We start from the raw sequence: 20,972 nt of genomic DNA, 5'->3' as shown, positions 1-20,972 counted from the left end.
ACACCTTTTTATCTTATTTTCCTAGCTAACATCAGTTCTGAGGAAGGGTCATCAGACATGAAGCGTTAACTCTGATTTACTTCACTGATGCTGCCAGACCTGCTGAGTATTCCTGGCAACTTCTGTTTTTATTTCAGTCTGACAGTGGAAACAGTTTTTTTAATTTAATCTATCAAAATCCTTTCTCTTTTTGAATATTTCTGTTAAGTCAGTCCCTGGCCTTCTCTGCTCTAAAGAAAACACGCCAGCTCCTCTCGTTCTGCATCGCCTGCAGAGTTCTCTGTCCTCGAAGGCCATGACATTCCTCCTTAATTTTCATGCACAGAGCTAGGCACAATAACCCCTTGACACTGAAACAAGGTGTGCACAAAGGTTTAGCATAACATCCTTGCTTTTATATCTCATGCGTGCTTTCAATGTCAAAGATTCCATACGATTTTTCAACAACATTTGCGCATTAAGGTACAGTGGTGCACTTCTGGTAGAATCAGTTAATTTTGATACCTGAATCCACAAGTATAGGGCATGAAGTATCTAATTTGTCTATAAATACAGTCACAATAAAGCTAGCAGACCAGTGAAATGTAGGTCACCTTTACAACACATCTCTAGGTTGACAAAGTATAATTAAAACAAGACTTAATGCATTTGCAGTTATTTCAAAATAACATTACAAATAAAATCAACTACTTTGCAAAAACAAAATGCTTACAGATTGCTATGGGCAATGTGTTACGAAGGTTCAACATATCATTTGAGAGCTTGAGTTCAGAAGTAGAGGAAAAATGAATTTTAGTATCAGTTTTTTGAAGATCTAGCCTTTTTGTTTAAAAGTCAGAAAGTCATTTTAAATATCGAGTTCAAAACAACATTTAGAAAAGTTTGTCAGATTTCAGCTAAATGCCCAGTGAGCCACCTAGGGAAATAATTGCTGAGATGCCCGTTGACTTAAATTTAATGGCCACCAGAGAGAAGGGCCAGAAGCAGGTTCAGGCATAGTAAGGGGGCCCATAACAACAGAGGTGCTGTTATCAGCAGTCTCTAAGCAGTCAGGACTGCTTAGAGAAATCCTGAGATGTCCAGTAAGAAGAATGAACCAGAAGCAGAATACTGTGGGGGTGTCAGAGAAGAAGACATCCTACAAAGCTGTTGAAAACATGAAGCTAGACAACCCCCGTTAAGTAGAAACGAATTGTGTTAGCAGCTTTTAAAGGTTTCAAAGATGGACATTAACTGAAGAAAATAGCATGAGCTTCTTCTGGTGTAGTGGTAGGGTTCCAAACTCTGGGTCAGAAGGCTTGGGTCAAATCCCACTTACTCCCAAGGCACGCAATACCATCTTAGAGAGGCTAATAAGGAAATATCAAAAAGAAAATAGCATGTACTAAATGCACATCAATTTGTTGAAAGGAACCTGTATACAGGTAGGCCAGCCAAGCATGATTTACCTGAAGATACCAGGGAGATTCTTCATTGAGGTTTGAGAGTCTGTAACAGCACTAAAGGATGGGGTAAAGAGGACGAAACTTTCTTCCTGATGATTGCAAACAGATTATCCTAATAATTCTTGTCTAATATAATACCAGTTTGTGTTCTCCTTTTGTTAAAAAGTACATTGGCAGCCTCTTATGATTACGCTGAGTGATTGATTTCTACGGTAATTACAAAAAATAAAGCTTAGTCTACCATGATGCCAGGTTTTACTCTGGGATGTGACTTCTTCAATATTATCATCAGTTGAGATTACAATAAAGTGGGGTCTTGTCAAGGGTAAATCATCCACAATCTCAAGGACCATTAAAAATATGCCAAACTTTGAAGACCATGATTAGACTTACTATCCAGAATGTCCTAGTGATTGCAATAAAGGAATACTCTTTGTACTACTTGTCACTGGAGATGCTCATATTGAGGTCAAGAATTCAATCCTTTCAAACAGATATACTTGCTACATGATGTGAGAGAACACCTCAAATTAATTAAAATAAACTACACATCAGTATTCGCCAAGGAGTAGGACATGGATGATGGTAAGATTAGGGAGGGGTAGTTAATATTCTGGGGCGTGTCAATATTAACAGGAGGTCATGTTGGGTATCTTGAAAAACATTAAGGTAGGTAAGTCCCAGGGCATGATGGAATCTATCCCAAGATACTGATGGAGTCAAGGGAGGAAATTGCTGGGACGTTGACAGAGATATTTAGCCACAGGCAAGGTCTTGGAAGAGTGGAGAATAGCCAATGTTGTTCCTTTGTTCAAGAAGGAATCCAGGAAATTATAGGCCAGTGAGTCTTACATTAGTGGAAGGGAAATTATTGGAGAAGATTCGTGCAGGCAGGATTTACTCACGTTTGGAAAATAACTGACTTATTAGGGATAGTCAGCATGGCTTTGTGCAGGGGTGGTCTTGCCTCACAAAGCTGATTCACTTATCCTTGAGGAAATGACAAAGATGATTGATGAGGGTGGGACAGCGGATGTTGTCTACTTGGATTTTAGTAAAGCATTTGATTGGTCCAGAAGATTAAGTCACATGGGATCGATGGTGAGTTGGTAAGTTGGATGTAAAATTGGCTTGGTTGTAGAAGACGGAGGGTAATTGTGGAGGTGTGTTTTTCTGACTAGAGGTCTGTGACCAGTGGTGTTCTGCAAGGATCAGTGCTGGGGCCTCTGTTGTTTGTAAAATATATATAAATGATTTGGATGAAAATTTAGGTGGTCTGATTAGTAAGTCTGCAGACAATACGAAAATTGGGAGAGTCATAGATAGTGAGGAAGGTTGTCACAGGATACAGCAGGATACAGACCAGTTGAAAAGTTGGGCAGAGAAATGGCAGACAGAGTTTGATCCAGACAAGTGCAAGGTGATGCATTTGGAAGGTCAAATTAAGAGGAAAGTAAACAGTAAATGGCAGGAAGCTTAGGAGCATTGATATACAGAAGGATCTTAGGATGGAAGACCATAGTTTCCTGGAAGTGGCAACATAAATGGATAAGTAGGTAAAGAAGTCATATGGTATGCGTGCTTTCATCAGTCGGGGCATTGAGTATAAAATTTGGCAAGTCATGTTGCAGCTGTATACATATGGAGTATTGTGTGCAATTCTAGTCCCCACACTATAGAAACAATGCAGAGGCTTTGAAGAGGGTGCAGAAGAGGTTTACCAGGACGTTGCCTGAATTGAAATGCATCAGATATAAGGAGAGGTTGGACAAACTTGGATTATTTTCGCAAGAGCATCAGAGGCTGTGAAGGGCGATCTAATAGAAGTATACAAAATTATGAAGACCAGGAATAGGGTGGATAGCTAGAGTCTTTTTCCCAGGCTGGAAATGTCAAATACGAAGGGGAATAGGTTTAAGGTGAGAGGGGAAAAGTTTAAAAGAGATGTTCAAAAACAGATACAAAAGCAACATTTAACAGGCATTTAGCCAGACACTTGAGCAGATAGAAAATGGAGGGATATGGACCATAAGCAGGCAAATGGGATTAGTTTGGAATGGCATCATGGTCTGCATAGACATGGTGGACTGAAGGGTCTGTTCCTGTGCTGTATTGTACTATATTCAAAGCTGAGAGACTACAAAACCCATTAAAGTTAGCTAAAGTGATGGAAAAGAACAAGTTCATTATAGAAAGTGATGGCATTGGAACCAGACAGTTCATAACGGTGTACAGAATTTTGCTAACAACACAGTAACATTCACAATCCCAGTGTCAGGCAACAACCATCTCGAACAACAGAATCTAATTAGTATCCCTCAACATTCAATGGCATTACTGCCATTGAATCAACATCTTGATGGCTCACCCAACGCACCAAATAATCAGCTGATCAGTCATATAAATACAGGCTAGAAGACCTGGTCAGAAGCTAGGAATCCTGCAGTGAGAGTCAGTGGGGAGGGTTAGAAGAGGTGGTGGTGGTGGGATAACCCAGCACGTTGGTGATATAGGCACAGTGGCAAAACATGGCACATGAAGATTGGTGACTTTGTCACTGACAGCGGTGGAATGGCATCACAGCGACATCAACAAGATGGGCTGTGACGAGAGACGTAATTCCAACGTCGGTGGGTCCAACACAGATGGCAGTGAGGCGGTGATGGAAGTGAATTGGTCCAGTGGATACCAACCCTGAGGTGTCATCGACTATAGTTGGATCTGGTGCCGTCAGCGGCAAAGTGGTGGTGGTTCTGAATGGCTCAGAACTCGAACGTAAATAGTCTTCTCTTTACGCAATTGCTTTCCATTTTTCTCTTATTCTTAAACTTTCAAAATGGCGCCATATTGTGGTAACAACTGAAAGTTTTTCACTGTATTTTATTGTAGTTTTCACTGTAAGTACACGTGACAATCAAAATCATTCATTCATTCCAGTTTGGATTAGTTATTTTCCTTGAAAGTTGAGTTTGGGCAAGCAGAAATATTCAACAATGGAAGGACTGACTTTGAATTTGATTCTGGCTACTCAGCATCTGAAGTCTACATATCCAATAACTCTGCAGAGACTACATGAAGAACTGCGGATACTGGAGATCTGAAACAAAATCAAAATGCGCAGCAGCAAAGAGAAGAAATGTTTAAAGCTTCAAGTCCAGAACCTTAGTTGATTTCAATTTTGGTTTTTTTTTCAGTTCTCTGAAAACCTAAAATCTAAAGTACATCTTCTGCTTTTAAACCCATGTTCTCAAATAATAAATTAATAATAAGAAAGAAAATCAGAATAAGCAGCATTTCGGACAATTACTGATCATTCAATAGAGGCACTCTAAACACTGCTATTAGGTAGGTAGAGAGTTTCAGGATTTTTACCCTTGACAATGTAGAAATAGTGCAAAATCTCCAAAGTCATAACGATTTGGAACTTGAAGGGAAACCTGGACATAGTGTAGTACCTGCAATCCTTGTTCTTCTAGGTGCTAGAGTCTGTTGGTTTGGAAGATACTGCAATAGAGGCCATGGAAACTTGCTAGCGTGTTCCAGTATATAATGGAGACTATAGCCAAGGCATGTTGGTAGTGGTAATGGTAGTGCAAATATTTAACATACTGGATGAGGTGCCAATTAAACATAATGTATGAATTGATGCCAAGTTTCTGAGTATTGGTGCAGTAGGGAAATGAGTATTCTAGCACATCCAAGAGGCTGTGTGGTGCAGTGGTAATGTGCCTACCTCTGGACCAAGAGGGCCAAGCTCAAGTCCCACCTCCTCCAGAGGTGTGTCAACATCTGTGAACAGGTTGATTTAAAATATCATTCCAGAACCCCCATGCCTTGTGCATTATAGACAATAGAGGGGTGAGGAGATGATCACTTATGAGAAAGGCCAGTTTCTATCTTTATCTAGTAGCCATGGCATTTATGTGGCAGGGACGATTGGACATTTAGTCAATGATGAATCACAGGATGTTCCGGGTGGAAGTTATGTTGATAATGCTATTAAAATGTCAAGGGGAGGTGGATTGGCTCAAACTTGTTGGAGATAATCACAGTTTGGCTTTTGTGCAATTTGAATGTTACTTGCTGTTGCTCAGTACATGCCCGAGTGCTTCTCAGGTCCTTCTCATTTACATGAGCACTGCCTTTTAAATATTTTATTCATTCTCAAAGAGGAGGTCATTACCGGCAAGACTCTTCCTGGTTGATGGAGAAGGTGATGACTAGTCAGAGGCAGTTAAGAGTCAAACACATTGGCTTGGGACTGAAGTCACAAATTAGATAACGTTGGAAGGTTTTCTTCCCTAAAAGGACATCGATGAAAAAGTTGGGCTTTTATAAACAACTTCATGAGTATTTCTACTGATATCAGCATTCTCATTTCTAACTCAAATCAAAATCTCAAACTGTCATTATGTGACTGCAGTTGATGACAGTTGGGTTTTAAACCCTGGCCCAAGGTACACTTGCTGCAATGCCCTCATGTTGGGACTTTGATCTCCACCAATCAAAAGCACTGACCCTTTTCTCAGCTATACACTGAACCTTTGGAGAGAGATGTCCCAGATATCCCGGAACTCCTTGTTGCCACATTTGGTTAAGTGCTGCCTTGTTGCCAGGTGTCACTCATCTGATCAATTTAACTCATGCCCAAATCAAAGCTTTATGAGTCCGGAGCCAGGAGGTTCTGATGGAAGCCAAGCTGAACAGCAGTAACCTCTACCCCTACAAGGACAAGGACAGAAAATGAATGGGATCACCATCAAATGCAAGCTTCCTTTCAAGTCACACACCCATGTTGACTTGGCACTATATCATGGTTTCTTCACTGCTGCTGGGTCAAAATCTTGGTATCATTTTTCTAACAGCACTATGGATGCACCTATATCCCAAGGACTTTAGCATTCAAAAAGGCAGCTCACTGCCAGCTTCTCAGAGCTATGGATGGGCAATACTGCCCTAGCCAATGACACACACATCCCAAGAACAAATTCAAAAAAAGTATCACTCAATAGCACTATTAGCAACTCTACCCACCCATCACTCTCCTGTTAACCAAGAGTAGACTGATAAATTGGTAATGAGTCAGGTTCTTTCCTGTTGATCAGTGCAGATTTGGAATAGCAAAAGGAATACACATATTGATAACCTTTAGAAGTATAATAATGTTGAGTAGGGATCAAAGAGTGATGTGGATTCCACAACATGTCATCTACTCTTCTCTTACACAACAAAACTCATCAAAATGAATGATTTTCCAAAAAAGACTGGTTATGAAAGTAGGTCAATCTGTTTAGAGATGTTATTATACAGCTCTCAAGCAGGTGGGACTTGAACCTGGGTCTCTCGGTCCGGGGCAGATACATTACCACTGTGCCAAAAAGGGCCCCCTTGCTTTATATTAATTTCTGACTGTACTTTATTCAAATTATATTTCTATAAACAACTCTATCTCATTCTCTAAGTCTCAGAGTAACTGTCCTCCCTCAAATGACTGGATCCTGCATGAACTACAGAGGAAAACTCAGGCTTTTAATCTGCAAAACTATAACAATATGTCCCTTCTAAAAAATTTTGAAATGGAGTACGAAACCATTTTATTTATGCTACCTCCCCTCCATAGCAGAATGATACAACTGTACTTTAGTAACTAACATAATTGGGGATGAAGGCATTGTGCTTGCAATAGTCTTTTCATTTTGTTAATTCAAAAGATATGGGTGTCACTGGCTAGGTCAGGATCTATGGCCTAAAGCTAATTTTTAAAATTTTATCCATTCATTTATGAGATGTGGGCATCGCTGGCTGGCCATCATTTACTGGCTGCCCCTAGTTGCCCTCGAGGTGGTAACAGTTAGCTGCCTTCTCGAATCACTGCAAATCCACAGGTTGTACGTAGACCCACAATGTCCTTAGGGAGGGAATCCCAGGATTTTGACCCAATGACATTGAAGGAAGGGTGATCTATTTCCAAGTCAGGTTGGTGAATGGCTTGAAGGGTAACAGGCTGGTGGTAGTGCTCACATGTATCCTCTGCCCTTGTCCCTCTAGATGGTAGTGGTCATGGGTTTGGAAAACGGACCTCTGGCAACTTTCTGCATTGCATCTTGTAGTTGGTACACACTGCCACTTCACAGCACTGGAGATGGAGGGAGTGGATGTTGGTGGATGCAGCAACAATCAAAGTGGGCTTTGTCCTGAGTAGCGTTAAGTTTATTGACTGTTGTTGGAGCTGCAGACACCCAGGCATGCGGGGAGTATTCCATTACACTCCTGACTTTTGTCTTGTAGACAGTGGACAGGTCATGATCAGCCAGGAAGTTACTGGCTGAGTATTCCTAACCTCTAATCTGATCTTGTTGCCACTGTATTTGCATGGCTAGTCCAGATTAGTTTATGGTCAATGTTAACTCTCAGGATGCTGACAGTAGGAGATTCCATAATGGTAACGTCAGTGAATGTCAAGGGATGGTGGTTAGATTGTCTCTTATGGTCACTGTCTCTAATTTGTCTGGTGCAAACAGTACTTGCCACTTGCTGAGGTGACTGACCAACATACACAACCATCTCCCTCTGTGGGAAGTATGACTCCAAACAGCACAGTGTTCACCCTTAATTCCAGTTTGGCTAGGGTTTCTTGATGACACACTCTTCAAATGCAGCCTTGATGTCAAGGGCACTCACTCTGACCTCACCGATGAAAATCAGCTTCTTTGTCCATGTTTGAACTGAGGTTGTAATGAGGTCAGGAGTTGAGTGGTCCTGGGGGGATCGCAAACGGTGTTACTGAGCAGGTGCTGCTTCATAACACATTTGATGACACCATCCATCACATCACTAGTGATCAAGAGTTGTCTGATGGAGTGGTAATTGGCCATGTTGAATTTGTTCTGTTTTTTTTGTGTACAGGACATACCTGGGAAATTTACTGCATTGTTGGGTAGATATCAGTGTTGGAGTTACACTGGAACAGCTTGGCGGGGCAGTAACAAGTTATGGAGCACAAGACTTCAATAATATTGTTGAAATGCTGTTAGGGCCCCAAGGCTTTGCGGTATCCAGTATTTCCAACCAATTCTCACCAAACTGCCTGCTGCAGATACATCTCTCCACAATGGTATTGGTAAGAGTGAACCACTGTACAATTCTTGGAAAGACAAAGTCCTGTCTTCACATTAAGAGCACTCTCTATTGTACTATATAGCATTTTCATCATGCTAAATGGGATACACTTCGAACAGACTGAGCAACTGTAGGCCATCAGCAGCAGCTGAATTGTATGCCGTCAGTTTGTATCTTCATGGCCTGGTGTATCCCCCGCTCACCCATTACCATTAAGCCAGGAAAGTAACCCTGGTGAAATGGAGATTGGAGGGGGGGGCATGCCAGGTGCAGCACCAGTCTTACCAAAAAATGAGGCGTCAACCTGAAGAGCTACAAAATAGGACCGCGTACCAAACAGCAAAAGCAGCAAGAGACAGAACGGGTTGAGGGTTTCTAACCAACAGATTGGATTCGACCTCTGCCGTATGCCATCATAATGGTGGTGAACGATTAATAAATCACTGGAGGAGGTGGTGCCACAATAATCCCTAATCTCAATAATGGGTAGCCCAGCACATCAGCACAAAAGATGACATTGAAACATTCGCAATAATCTTCAGTCAGAAGTGCTGAGAGTGCCGACCTCGTCTGGAGGTCCTCGGCATCACGGATGCCGGGCCTCAGTCAATTCAATTCACTTCACCTGATATCTAAAGGTAACCACAACGTGGTTGATAATAAATGCAAGATACATTCAACTATTTTTTATTCTTTGTTTTTCAGCCTTATTGAAACTTTCTTAAAAACAACTCTGGTTAATATAAAATGGTATGTTTAGCAAATGATATTTTAAGTCTTACTCTAAGGAAATAAACAAGAATAATTTTAAGTCTTTTGACTAAAAATACATTTTGGATGATTAGTCACCAATTGTCACATCTAAAACATTATTTGACAGGCAGTGCTAGACACTGATTTAACTGAAACTAACTGACAAACTATAACGAAAATAATGTAAGGCAAAAGTTTAAAGGGGGAGGGGAGTGCTCATCAGAGATATAATATATATCAAAGCTGAATCTCAAGGATTGGCATATAGTTAGATTTGAGTCCCAAGTCCATTTCACAAAATAAAGAGATGTCCTTCAAATGATCCGCATTACTTTCAAAGGAATGCTGACAAGAAAAGTCCTTTTCTTGGGTTCATATTATGAATAGATGTTATCGCATATGAATGGAGTCGAAAGCATTTGAAAATTGAAATCCTTTCACATACATCTTCTGGCAGAACAGCATCAACACTATTCTTCTATTCTAAATTAGGAACAGCAGTAGGCTATTCAGCCCCTCAGGCCTGTTCTGTCATTCAATAAGATCATAATTGATCGGTGATCTAACTCCATATACCTGCCTTTGGCCCATATCCCTTAATAATTTTGCTGAACAAAACATTTACTTATCTCAGATTTAGAATTAACAACTGATCTAGCATCAACTGCCATTAGTGGAAGAGAGTTCCAAACGTCAACCACACTATGTGTGTAGAAGTGCTTTTTAATATCTCTCCTGAATTGTTTGGCTTTAACTTTTAGACTATGCCCCCAGTTCTAGAATCTCCAACCAGTAGAAATAGTGGAGATTCTTGGAACCCACCATGACCATCAGAGCACAAAGAGATCCCATGCAACTAATAACTGTTCCCAGACTGTCCAAAATCTTTTTGAAAGGCAAGAAGTTTGGGATTGCTTTACATTTCATTAGTAAGCCTGAGGAATGCAAGTTTGAAGAGCAAAAAAACAGTGGTACAGAATCATCACTCTACCTTCTACAATATGATAGGATCCAAAAGGTTCTGTTAGTTTTCTCCATTACAAGTTTTGGGGAAGTTGTGGCGAATTGGCAATGTCCCTGGACTAGCAATCCAGAAGTGCAGGATAATTTTCTGGAGACATGCATTCAAATCCCACCATGGCAGATGAAAATATTTGAATTCAATAAAAATCTGGAACAAAATGCTAGCTTAATGGTGACCATGTAATCATTGCCAATTGTTGCTGAAATTCACCTAGTGCTAAAAGGAAGGAAATCTGCATCCAGACACTCAGCAATGTGACTGACTTTTAATTACCCTTTGAATAATTAAGGATTGACAAAAAATGTTTGTCCAGCCAGCAATGTTCATATCACATGATGGAACAAACAGAGTTGAATTCCACAAAAATATCAAGATTATCTGCAATTAGATTTATCAGACTTTTGCCCCAAAAGATTTGTAAGTCAGCTCTATATAAATATTCTATTCAGGTGGGACATCGCTGCTAACTCAAACTGAATACTTAACACTATCTACAGGTCTTCAGGTCCCATAGAGGTTTGAGTTGGTTCATATATCATTTGAATTCACTTGAAGACCAGATTCAGGCAATGTTGCAACAAACATTAAAAAAAAAACTCGTAAAATATCCTAATTAAGGACCCAGTGCTGGCGGTAGATGCTGACAGACTTTTGCCCATTGTGGGAGAGGACCAGAAAGCATAATCTTAGCGACTGGAAAATCGCTAACGTGACACCCCTGTTTAAAAAGGGAGTAAGGCAAAAGATGGAAAATTACAGGCCGATTAGCCTAACCTCAGTCGTGGGTAAGATTTTGGAGTCCATTGTAAAGGATGAGATTTCTGAATATATGGACGTGTATAGTAAAATAGGGCAAAGTCAGCATGGTTTCATCAAGGGGAGGACATGCCTGACGAATCTGCTAGAATTCTTTGAGGAAGTAATGAGCAGGGTAGACCAAGGAGAGCCAATGGATGTTATCTACCTGGACTTCAAGAAGGCCTTTGATAAGGTGCCACACAGGAGGCTGCTGAGTAAGATAAGGGCCCACGGTGTTAGAGGTAAGGTGCTAGCATGGATAGGAGATTGGCTGTCTGGCAGAAACCAGAGAATGGGGATAAAAGGGTCTTTTGCAGGATGGCAGCCGTGCCGTGTTCCGCAAGGGTCAGTGCTGGGACCACAACTTTTCATTTTATACATTAATGATCTAGATGAAGGAACTGAGGGCATTCTGGCTATGTTTGCAGACAATACAAAGACAGGTGGAAGGACAGGTAGTATTGAGGAGGTGGGGAGGCTGCAGAAGGATGTGGACATGTTAGGAGAGTGGGCAAAGAAGTGGCAGATGGAGTGCAACGTGGGAAAGTGTCAGGTCATGCACTTTGACAAGAAGAATAGAAGCATGTACTATTTTCTAAATGGGGAGAGAATTCAGAAGTCTGAAGTGCAAAGAGACTTGGGAGTTCTAGTCCAGGATTCTCTCAAGGTAAACTTGCAGGTTGAGCCAGTAGTCAGGAAGGCAAATGCAATGTTGGCATTTATTTTGAGGGGACTTGAATATAAAAGCAGGGATGTACTACTGAGGCTTTATAAGGCTCTGGTCAGGCCACATTCGGAGTATTGTGTGCAGTTTTGGGCCCCATATCTCAGGAAGGATGTACTGGCCCTGGAGCGGATTCAGAGGAGGTTCACGAGAATGGTCCCAGGAATGGAAAGTTTAACTTATGAGGAACGTTTGAAGACTCTGGGGCTATACTCATGGGAGTTTAGAAGGATGAGGGGGGATCTAATTGAAACTTACAGAATACTGAATGGCCTGGACAGAGTGGATGTTGGGAAGATGCTTCCATTGGTAGGAGAGTCTAGGACCCGAGGGCACAACCTTAGAGTAAAGGGAAGACCTTTTAAAACGGAGATAAGGAGAAACTTCTTCAGCTAGAGAATGGTGAATCTATGGAATTCACTGCCACAGAAGGCTGTGGAGGCCAGGTCATTGAGTACATTTAAGACTGAGATAGATAGGTTCTTGATTATCAAGGGGATTAAGGGTTACGGGGAGAAAGCAGGAGAATGGGATTGAGGAACTTATCAACCATGACTGAATGGCGGAGCAGACTCGATGGGCAGAATGGCCTAATTTCTGCTCCTATGTCTTATGGTCTTAGTAGTAAATCTGTGGAATTCTTTTCAGAGGTGAGTAACGTTGCAGCAGTTCACATCAGATCATTTCACATCAATTTGTGCACTTAGCCCTGCAGTATATTTTGATCCATAAATAATGATTTTGTACAAAAAAGTCCAGAGGACAATGAAAATAACAATCTGTGCGAAAATTTGCTTAATTGACATACCAAGTTAGGTTTTTAAATTATTCATTCAATTAAAAAAGTCAGCTCTTCAATCACCTTGATTTATTGATTTCTTCAGAATCATTTTCTTACTCACCCATTGCTTCTTTTTGGTCTGGGAGATGAACTGCTTGTGCTGTGTGGCCAGTTTTTTGATCTCTTCCATGAATTCCTCTTTGCATTTTTCCTTCACTTGCTTACACTTTCTATCCATCTCGGCTTGCATGTTGACAACAGCTTTGTTCACTGCCTGACGCTTTTCCTCCTCCATTTCAGTGCGCAACTATAAACATTTTAAGAAGCAAAATTTAAGCATGTTCAATAAAAAACACTAGTACTAAGGAACATCTTACCAGGCAAAACTTGACCAGGTCACTCTTAAGCCTCAAACTTCAATACTATATCTCTAATTGTTTGGAAAAGCATCCTTTGGAACTGGCTTCGAAACACATTTAATCGACACTGAAACCAGCTCCTGAAAAGGTGGACAGCTGGGAAGTAACATGAGCATATGTATTAACAAGAAATAAAAGTTAAAGTAAATTACATACAGAGAATAGTTACTTCACTAACACAAAACAGAAATTGCTGGTAAAGCTCAGCAAGTCTGGCAGTATCTCTGGAGAGAATGCAACAGTTTGAGTCCAGTGACTCTTCTTAAGGCCATAAGACAGAGGAGCAAAAGTAGGCCATTCAGCCTATTGAGTCTGCCTCACCATTCAATCCTGGCTGTTATGTTTCTCACCCCCATTCTCCTGCCTTCTCCCAGTAACCCTTGAACCCCTTACTAATCAAGAACCTATTTCTGTTTAGATACACTCAATGACTCAGTCTTCACAGCCCTGTGCAGTAATGAGTTCAACAGATTAACCGTCCTCTGGCTGAAGAAATTCCTCCTCATCTCAGTTCTAAAGCGTTGTGCCTTCACTATGAGGCTGTGCCATCAGGTCCTAGTGGAAACGTCTTCTCCATGTCCACTCTATCCAGGCCTCTCAATCTTCTGTATCTTTCAATCAGATTCCCCCGTTATCCTTCAAAACTCTATCGAGTACAGACTCAGAGTACTCAACCACTCTTCATACGACAAGCCTGCTGTCGCCAGGATGATTCTTGTAAATATCCTCTGGAACCGGTCCAAGACCAGCACATCCTCCTTTTGATATAGGTCCCAAAACTGCTCACAATATTCCAAATGTGGTCTGACCAGCATCTTATCCTGCCTCAGCAGCATATCCCTGCTGTTGTATTCTAGCCCTCTTGAAATGAATGTTAACATTGCATTTGCCTTCCTAACTGCCAACTAAACCTGCATGTTAACCTTAAAAGAATCCTGAACTAGGACTCTCAAGTCCCTTTGTGCTTCAGATTTCCCCACTTAGGAAATACTCTACGTTGCTGTTCATACTGTTATTGCTGCTTAATGTTCTGGCACAACACGTAACATGTCTTTTTCCTTATTTTCTCCCATATTCACAATTTTAACATGTTTTCCTTTATTATTCATTTGTGAGCATCATTGGCTTGGTCAGCATTTATTGCCCATCCCTAATTTCCCAGACCAGGGTGATGGTGAGCTGGGTGTTGGGACTTCCATGTTGATGTTAGGAATGGTGTTTCAGGGTTTTAGCTAGCAACAGTGAAGGAACTAGTGAAGGAGAGTAGTAGAAAACCAGCAGATTGGGAAGCTTTTAAAAACCAGCAGAGAATAACTAAAAAAGCAATGAGGGGAGAATATGAAATATGACAGTAAGCTAGCTAGTAATACAAAATATGATACAAGAGATTTTTTTTTGAAAGGTATCTGAAAGGTAAGAGAGGCAAGAGAGGATTTTGGACTGCCACTTTTGGAATACTGTGTGCAATTCTGGTCTCCCTGCTATTAGAAGAATATTGCGAAACTTGAGAGGGTTCAGAAAAGATTTACAAGGATGTTGCCAGGGTTAATGGACTTGACCTATAAGGAGAAGTTGAATACGCTCGGGCTATTTTCCCTGGAGCATCGGAGACTGAGGGACTTCTTTTTTTCCCTTTATTCATTCATGGGATGAGGGTGTCACTGGCTAGGCAGCGTTTATTGCCCAATCCTAATTGCACAGAAGGCAGTTAAGAGTCAACCACATTGGGCTTTTCCAACAATCGATAATGGATTTACAGTCATCATTAGGCTCTTAATTCCAGATATTTATTGAATTCAAATTCCACCATCTACCATGGCAGGATTCAAACCCAGGTCCCCTTACAGTCCTGTGATAATACCACTAAGCCATCGCACACCCCCGTGACCGTATAGAGGTTTATAAAATCATGATGGGCATGGATAGGGGTGAGAGAGCTCAAAACTACAGGGCATAAGTTTAAGGTGTGATTTAAAAGGGACATAAGGGGCAACCTTTTCACACAGAGGGTGGTGCATGTAGGAATGAGGTGCCACAGGAACTAGTAGAAGTTGGTACAATTCCAACATTTAAAAGGCATCTGGATAGGTATATGAATAGGAAGGGTTTAAAGGGATACGGGCCAAAGGGAACTAGATTAATTTAGGCTATCTGGTTGGCACGGACGAGTTGGACCAAGGTGTCCATTTCCATGCTGTACAGTTCTATGACTCTACTGGAAAATTAAGCTGGAGAAGTAGTAATGCGGAACAAAGAAATGGCAGAGGAACTGAATAGGTATTTTGCACCAGTTCTCACAGTGGAAGACACCAGTAGCATGCCAGAACTTCAAGAGAGTCAGGGGCAGAGGTGAGTGTAGTAGCCATCACTAAGGAGAAAGTGCTGGAGAAGCTGAAAAGTCTGAGGTGAATAAATAACCTGGATGAGATGGGCTACACCCCAGAGTTCTGAAGGAGATAGATGACGAGATTGTAGAGGTATTGGTGGTGATCTATCAGGAATCACTGGAGTCAGGGAGGGTCCCAGAGGACGGGAAAATGGCTAATGTAAGACCCCTGTTTAAGAAGGGAGTGAGGCAAAGACAAGAAACTATAGGCCTTATGCTTGTAAGCGCATGGTAAAATCGGGCTGAGCCAGCATGGCTTCATCAAGGGGAGGTCATGCCTTACAAATCTGTTAAATTCTTTGAGAAGGTCACGAGCAAATTAGACAAAGGACTGCCAGCGGACATGATCTATTTGGTTTTCCAGACAGCCTTTGATAAGGTGCCACACAGGCAGCAGCTAAACAGGATAAGCGCACATAGTGTTCAGGGCAAGGTACTGGCATGGAGAGAGGATTGGCTGACTGGCAGAAGGTAAAGAGCAGGGATAAAAGGGTCTTTTTCAGGATGGCAGCCGGTGTCTAGTGGAGTTTCAGAGGAGTCTGTGTTGGGACCACAACTTTCACGTTATACATTAACAATCTGGATGCAGGAACTAAGGGCATTGATGACACAAAGACAGATGGAGGGGCCAAGAAGTTGCAGATGGAATACATTGTGCGAAAATGTGAGGTTCTGCACTTTGGTAAGAAGAACAGAAGTGCAGACTAATTTCTAAACAGGAAGGCCTCGGAAATCTGAAGCATAAACATTATGGTTGGCTTGAGTACAGCTTGCATAGTTGTAGCTGGTAACAGGATAATGAAAATGATTCAAACTATTCTGGTTAAACACAACTAATTACATATTTATTTAAAGGATACATCTGAAAATAATGCTGTTACAGGTGTTGTGTTTTTCTGTGTGCCATGAACATATAGTCATATGTCATGAACTGGCAAAGCAATACATAGTCTTATCATCAAGGAAAGAACCTATCTACAGATAAGAGTGAACTCGGAGGTTGATTACACGTGACCTCAACTACTGTTGCTGTATATTGAGTTCAAGTCACGGGGCCACATCATATCCTGTTATGATGAGTAATCATTGACAGCACCACAAATTACGCTCTCTTAAAAGGCTTGTGTACATCACATCACAATAATAGCTACTAGATATCACTCTCGATTAGTGAAAGAGGATTTAATGTGAGATTTGAAACTCGACTGTTCCAATAAAACTTTGCCACTCTGTATGTGTTTCCAAAATACTGATCTGTCAAAAAAAAGTAGTGGATTAAAAAAATTCTTGACAAATTAAATATTAAAGTACCTACAAGTTAAAATGAACTTTAAAACACTTCAAATGCACTCTGAAAACATTTCACCAAAATACCAGCATGACCGTCTTCATCAGAAGATTACGGATTTAAGACCCAACCCAGTACTTGAACACAAAATCAACGTTGACCTTTCAGCACAACACTGAGGGGACTGCTGCACAGTTGAAGTGCCGACTTTCAGATGACTTGTTTAAACCCAAGACCCATCTATCTTCTTTGATGGGTTTAAAAGGTGATCTGGGAGTTATTCCCAACTTCCTGGACAATATTTATCTCTTAGCTGCTGAATAAATACACTTCCATATTGAAAATCACTCAGAAGAAGCAGTGTAGGTAGCAAGGGCACAGAATCTATTCTGTGTGGGAGACTTCAATGTCCACACCAAGAACAGATTGCCAGCATTCCAACTGAGTGCTGAAGGACTGTCTGCCAAACTGGTTTAGCAGTAAATGGGGAGAGAACTACCATGAGTTTAAAAAGAAACCCTCTCGATCTCCCACTCACCAATCTGCCTACTGCATGGAGGCAATGTTCTATCCACACTAAGAGCACCTCCATCATGTCGTGTAGCAACCACTGTGTAAAATGGGCAACATTTATCCATGTTTGTCCACGAGGTGCTGTGGGCCATCATCACTGGCAAGACAAAATTTATCTCTCACTTAGCATCAAACCAGGAGATTAACCCTGGTTAAATGTGGAGTTTAGTAGAGCATGCCAAAACCATCACCTTGGTGAAGGTACAGCGTAAGACTACATGAATGTTGAACAGAAGCATGCTGAGAGTAAGCAAACCCACTACCAATGAAGTTCTGAAGAAAAGTCATCTTAACTCTGTTTCTCATGCTACGTTTCTCCAGCATTGTGTGTTCATTTCATTACCAAGGATTGGATCAAAGATTTACAGTCCTGTTAAGTCTGGCCATGAATGGTCATAGACAATTAAATTACTTATGGGAGAGGGTGCCTACATAGCAATCCCAGCTACATCTTTGGCAAGCAACAAATCAATGATCCACGCTGGCTTCCTCCTGAGGCTCCATCGATCATACAAGCAAGTTTCCAGCCAATTTGGTTCAGTCCAATGTGATATCAACCATTGGCTGCACTGGATAATGCCCTGGGGACACTGGTTCAGATCCCACCATGGCAGCTGGTGGAATTTAAATTCAATTAAAATCTGAAATTAAAAAGCTGGTCTCAGGAATAGTGTATCTACTGCCAACTGTTGTAAAACCCCATATAGTTCATTAATGTCTTTTAGGGAAGGAAATCTGTCATGCCCTCCTAAATGTGACTCTAGAATCACAAGGTGGTTGACTCTTAACAGCCTTCTGAAATACCTGGCACGAAGGAAGATTGTTGTGTTGTTGGAGGTCAGTCATTGAGTTAGAGGACATCTCTGCAGGAGCTCCTCAGGGTAGTGTCCTTGGTTCAAGCATCTTGGGGTGGCACTGCTTGCCTCACAGTGTCAGGGGCCCAGGTTCGATTCCACCCTCAGGTGACTGACTGTGTGGAGTTTGCATGTTCTCCCCTTGTCAGCATGGGTTTCTTCCTGGTGCTCCAGTTTCCTCCCATAGTCCAAAGATGTGCACGTTAGGTGGATTGGCCATGCTAAATTGCCAAATTGTTCAGGGATGTGTAGGTTAGGTGAATTAGCCATGCAAAATGCAGGGTTATGGGTATAGGGTAGAGGGATGCTACTCGAAGGGTCGGTTGGGACTCAGTGGGCCGAACGGCCTGCTTCTGCACTGTACGGATTCTACGATCTCAGTTGCTTCATCAATGACCTTCCTTCCATAATAATTTCTTAAATGGGAATGCTTACAATTAGTTGCATGATATTCAGCATCATTCACAATTCTTCAGATACTGAAGCAGTCCATTAGCAAGACCTGGATATTATCCAGGTTTAGGCTGAAAAATGGCAAGTAACATTCACGCCACGCAAGTGTCAGGCGGTGACCATCTCTAACAAGATAAAATCTAACCACTGCCCATTAATATTCAATGGCATTACTATCACTGCACCCCCCATCATCATCATCCTGGGGTCATCATTAACCAGAATCTGAACAGGACCAGCCATATAAATATGCTGACCAGGTTAGGAATTAACTTGTCATCTAACTCTCCAAAGCATACTCGCCATCTACAAGCCACAATTTAGGAATGGGATGGAACTCTCCCACTTGCTTGGATGAATGCAGCTCTAACAATACTTGACTCCATCCAGTTAAAAAGTAGACAAGTGAGTGGCACCTCAGTCCCTTTACTTCCTTCACCATTGTAGCTACAGTGCATACTATCTACAAGATGCACTGCAGACATTCACCAAGGGTCCTTAGTCAGCAAATGCCAAACCCATAATTAATACAAACTAGAAGGACAAGAGCAACAGATACATGGGAACACCATAATCTGCAAGTTCCCCTGCAAGCCCCTCACCATCCTGACTCGGAAATACATCACTGTTCCTTCAGAGTCCCTGGGTCAAAGTCCTCAAACTCCCTCCCTAGCAGTACTCTGTATCTATCTACACCAAATGGATTGTAGCAGTTCAAGAAAGTGAATCATCATCACCTTCTCAAGGGCAACCAAGGATGGGTAACAGCTGCTGACTTAGTCAGTTACACCCACATCCCATGAATGATTTAGAAAAAGGCCAAGCAAAACACTCGGTTCAAGGGCAATTAGGAATGGGAACAGAAGCTGGCCATGCCAATAGTGCAACATAAAGAATATGAGAATAAAGAACAAAAAAAATTGAAACTAATGGAGACAAGGGGAAAACTGACTCTAGTGGCTAGAGTCATAACTAACATTAAGGAAGACATCAGTGGCTGTTGGAAGTCAATTATTCCAGTTGCACAACAGTGCAACAGGAGTTCGTCCAGCCAGCACCCTGCCCCTCGAGCCTTCTCTGCCATTTTCTCAGGTCATGAATGAGTGGACTGTAAACTCATAGGCATATTCCATCCTACCTGTGGTTAGTTTTGCTTACCAAGATCATATATACCTCTGCCTTAAAAATATTTGAAGACTTCAACATCCCTACCAAAACTCTCAGTAAAGTTAATTAAAACTCAAACAGATTTAAATTATTTTGACCTCAAGGAGAATGGGGAAAAAAGCAAGTTGTGTACATTCTCACCTTTTGAGTTCTATCGTCACATATGACATTTAATATGGATCGACTAAATGTGCAATTGTTGTTTTAAAAACTTTAGGACCTCAGCTTACATAGATGTAACAACACATTAGAACAGTCATTTCAATTTCTGAACAACACTAACTTACACCTGTATAATGCCTTTTAATATAATTAAATATCCCAAGGTGCTTCTCAGAGTTCAGTGAAAGGTCATAAACCTGAACATTAACTGCTTCTATCCAAAGATGCTGCCTGCCATGCTGAGTATACTGTCAGCATTTTCTGTTTGTATTTTATGTTTCAAGCATCTGCAGCATTTTGCTTTTGTACATGGGATTAAGTAAATGATTAAAGCTAGGTAAAAGGAGAGGGTTTTAAGGATATCTGAAGAGTAGGGAAGTGAGATAGAAAGGCCAAAAGATAGATTTAGGCAGCATGTTGCACAACTTAAAGCCTAGGCAACTGAAGGCGTGGCCACCAATGGATGAGTGATTAAGATACAAGCAAAAGGCAATCAAGATTTGACCAGTGCAGAAATCTTAAGAGGGTTACGGGGCAGGTAAGTTTATAAGATTTGGGCCAAAATTGATCTGTACCTTTTCCAGTGCTTCTCTCACAACTCGTTCCGTCTCCCGTTTTTGCTCTGCTTTCATGCGCTCCTTAAAATCATTGAATATTTTGGTGTACTTTTCATGGCACATATTCTGACAGGGGATGTCATTATTAGTCTGGGTGCTCCGATGTAACATTCTTGGTGAGGAGGCACTTAGCTTCTTTGTTTGCGTTGCAATTGAGACCTTCTCGGTTTGGGGTGGCACTGACGGTATTTCCTGGCTTGAACTGACCGCCTCAATTTCTGGTTCTGGCTCCTGAGAACAAAAGAAAAACACAAACACTAAGATTTGAGTATGTTTTCTCTTCCCACTTCCATCATGCAGCCAAAACTCTCAGCATACTCAACAACTTATATCACGAGGCAAGACATTGGCTAGATTCACATCTGTGGTCTGGCAAGCTTGTTAACTCATTTCATTGGGCACACAACCA

General features: G+C 41.4%; 1 protein-coding gene across 5 annotated transcripts in view; it reads right to left on the bottom strand.

Moving 5' to 3' along the window:
- Positions 1-20,972, bottom strand: part of zmynd11 (zinc finger, MYND-type containing 11) — a 210,210-nt gene that overhangs the window by 4,646 nt on the left and 184,592 nt on the right. For all 5 annotated transcript variants that reach the window (XM_048610972.1, XM_048610965.1, XM_048610978.1 and 2 more), the window contains 2 exons: positions 20,522-20,794; positions 12,766-12,951 (listed from right to left, as the gene is read on the bottom strand). In XM_048610972.1, the coding sequence (XP_048466929.1) occupies positions 12,766-12,951; positions 20,522-20,794 (459 nt within the window). The remainder of the gene's footprint in view (positions 1-12,765; positions 12,952-20,521; positions 20,795-20,972) is intronic.

This window comes from Rhincodon typus, chromosome 2, assembly GCF_021869965.1.
Source record: "Rhincodon typus isolate 14 chromosome 2, sRhiTyp1.1, whole genome shotgun sequence".
Classification (NCBI taxonomy): domain Eukaryota; kingdom Metazoa; phylum Chordata; class Chondrichthyes; order Orectolobiformes; family Rhincodontidae; genus Rhincodon; species Rhincodon typus.
This window is presented reverse-complemented; position numbering and strand designations above follow the sequence as displayed.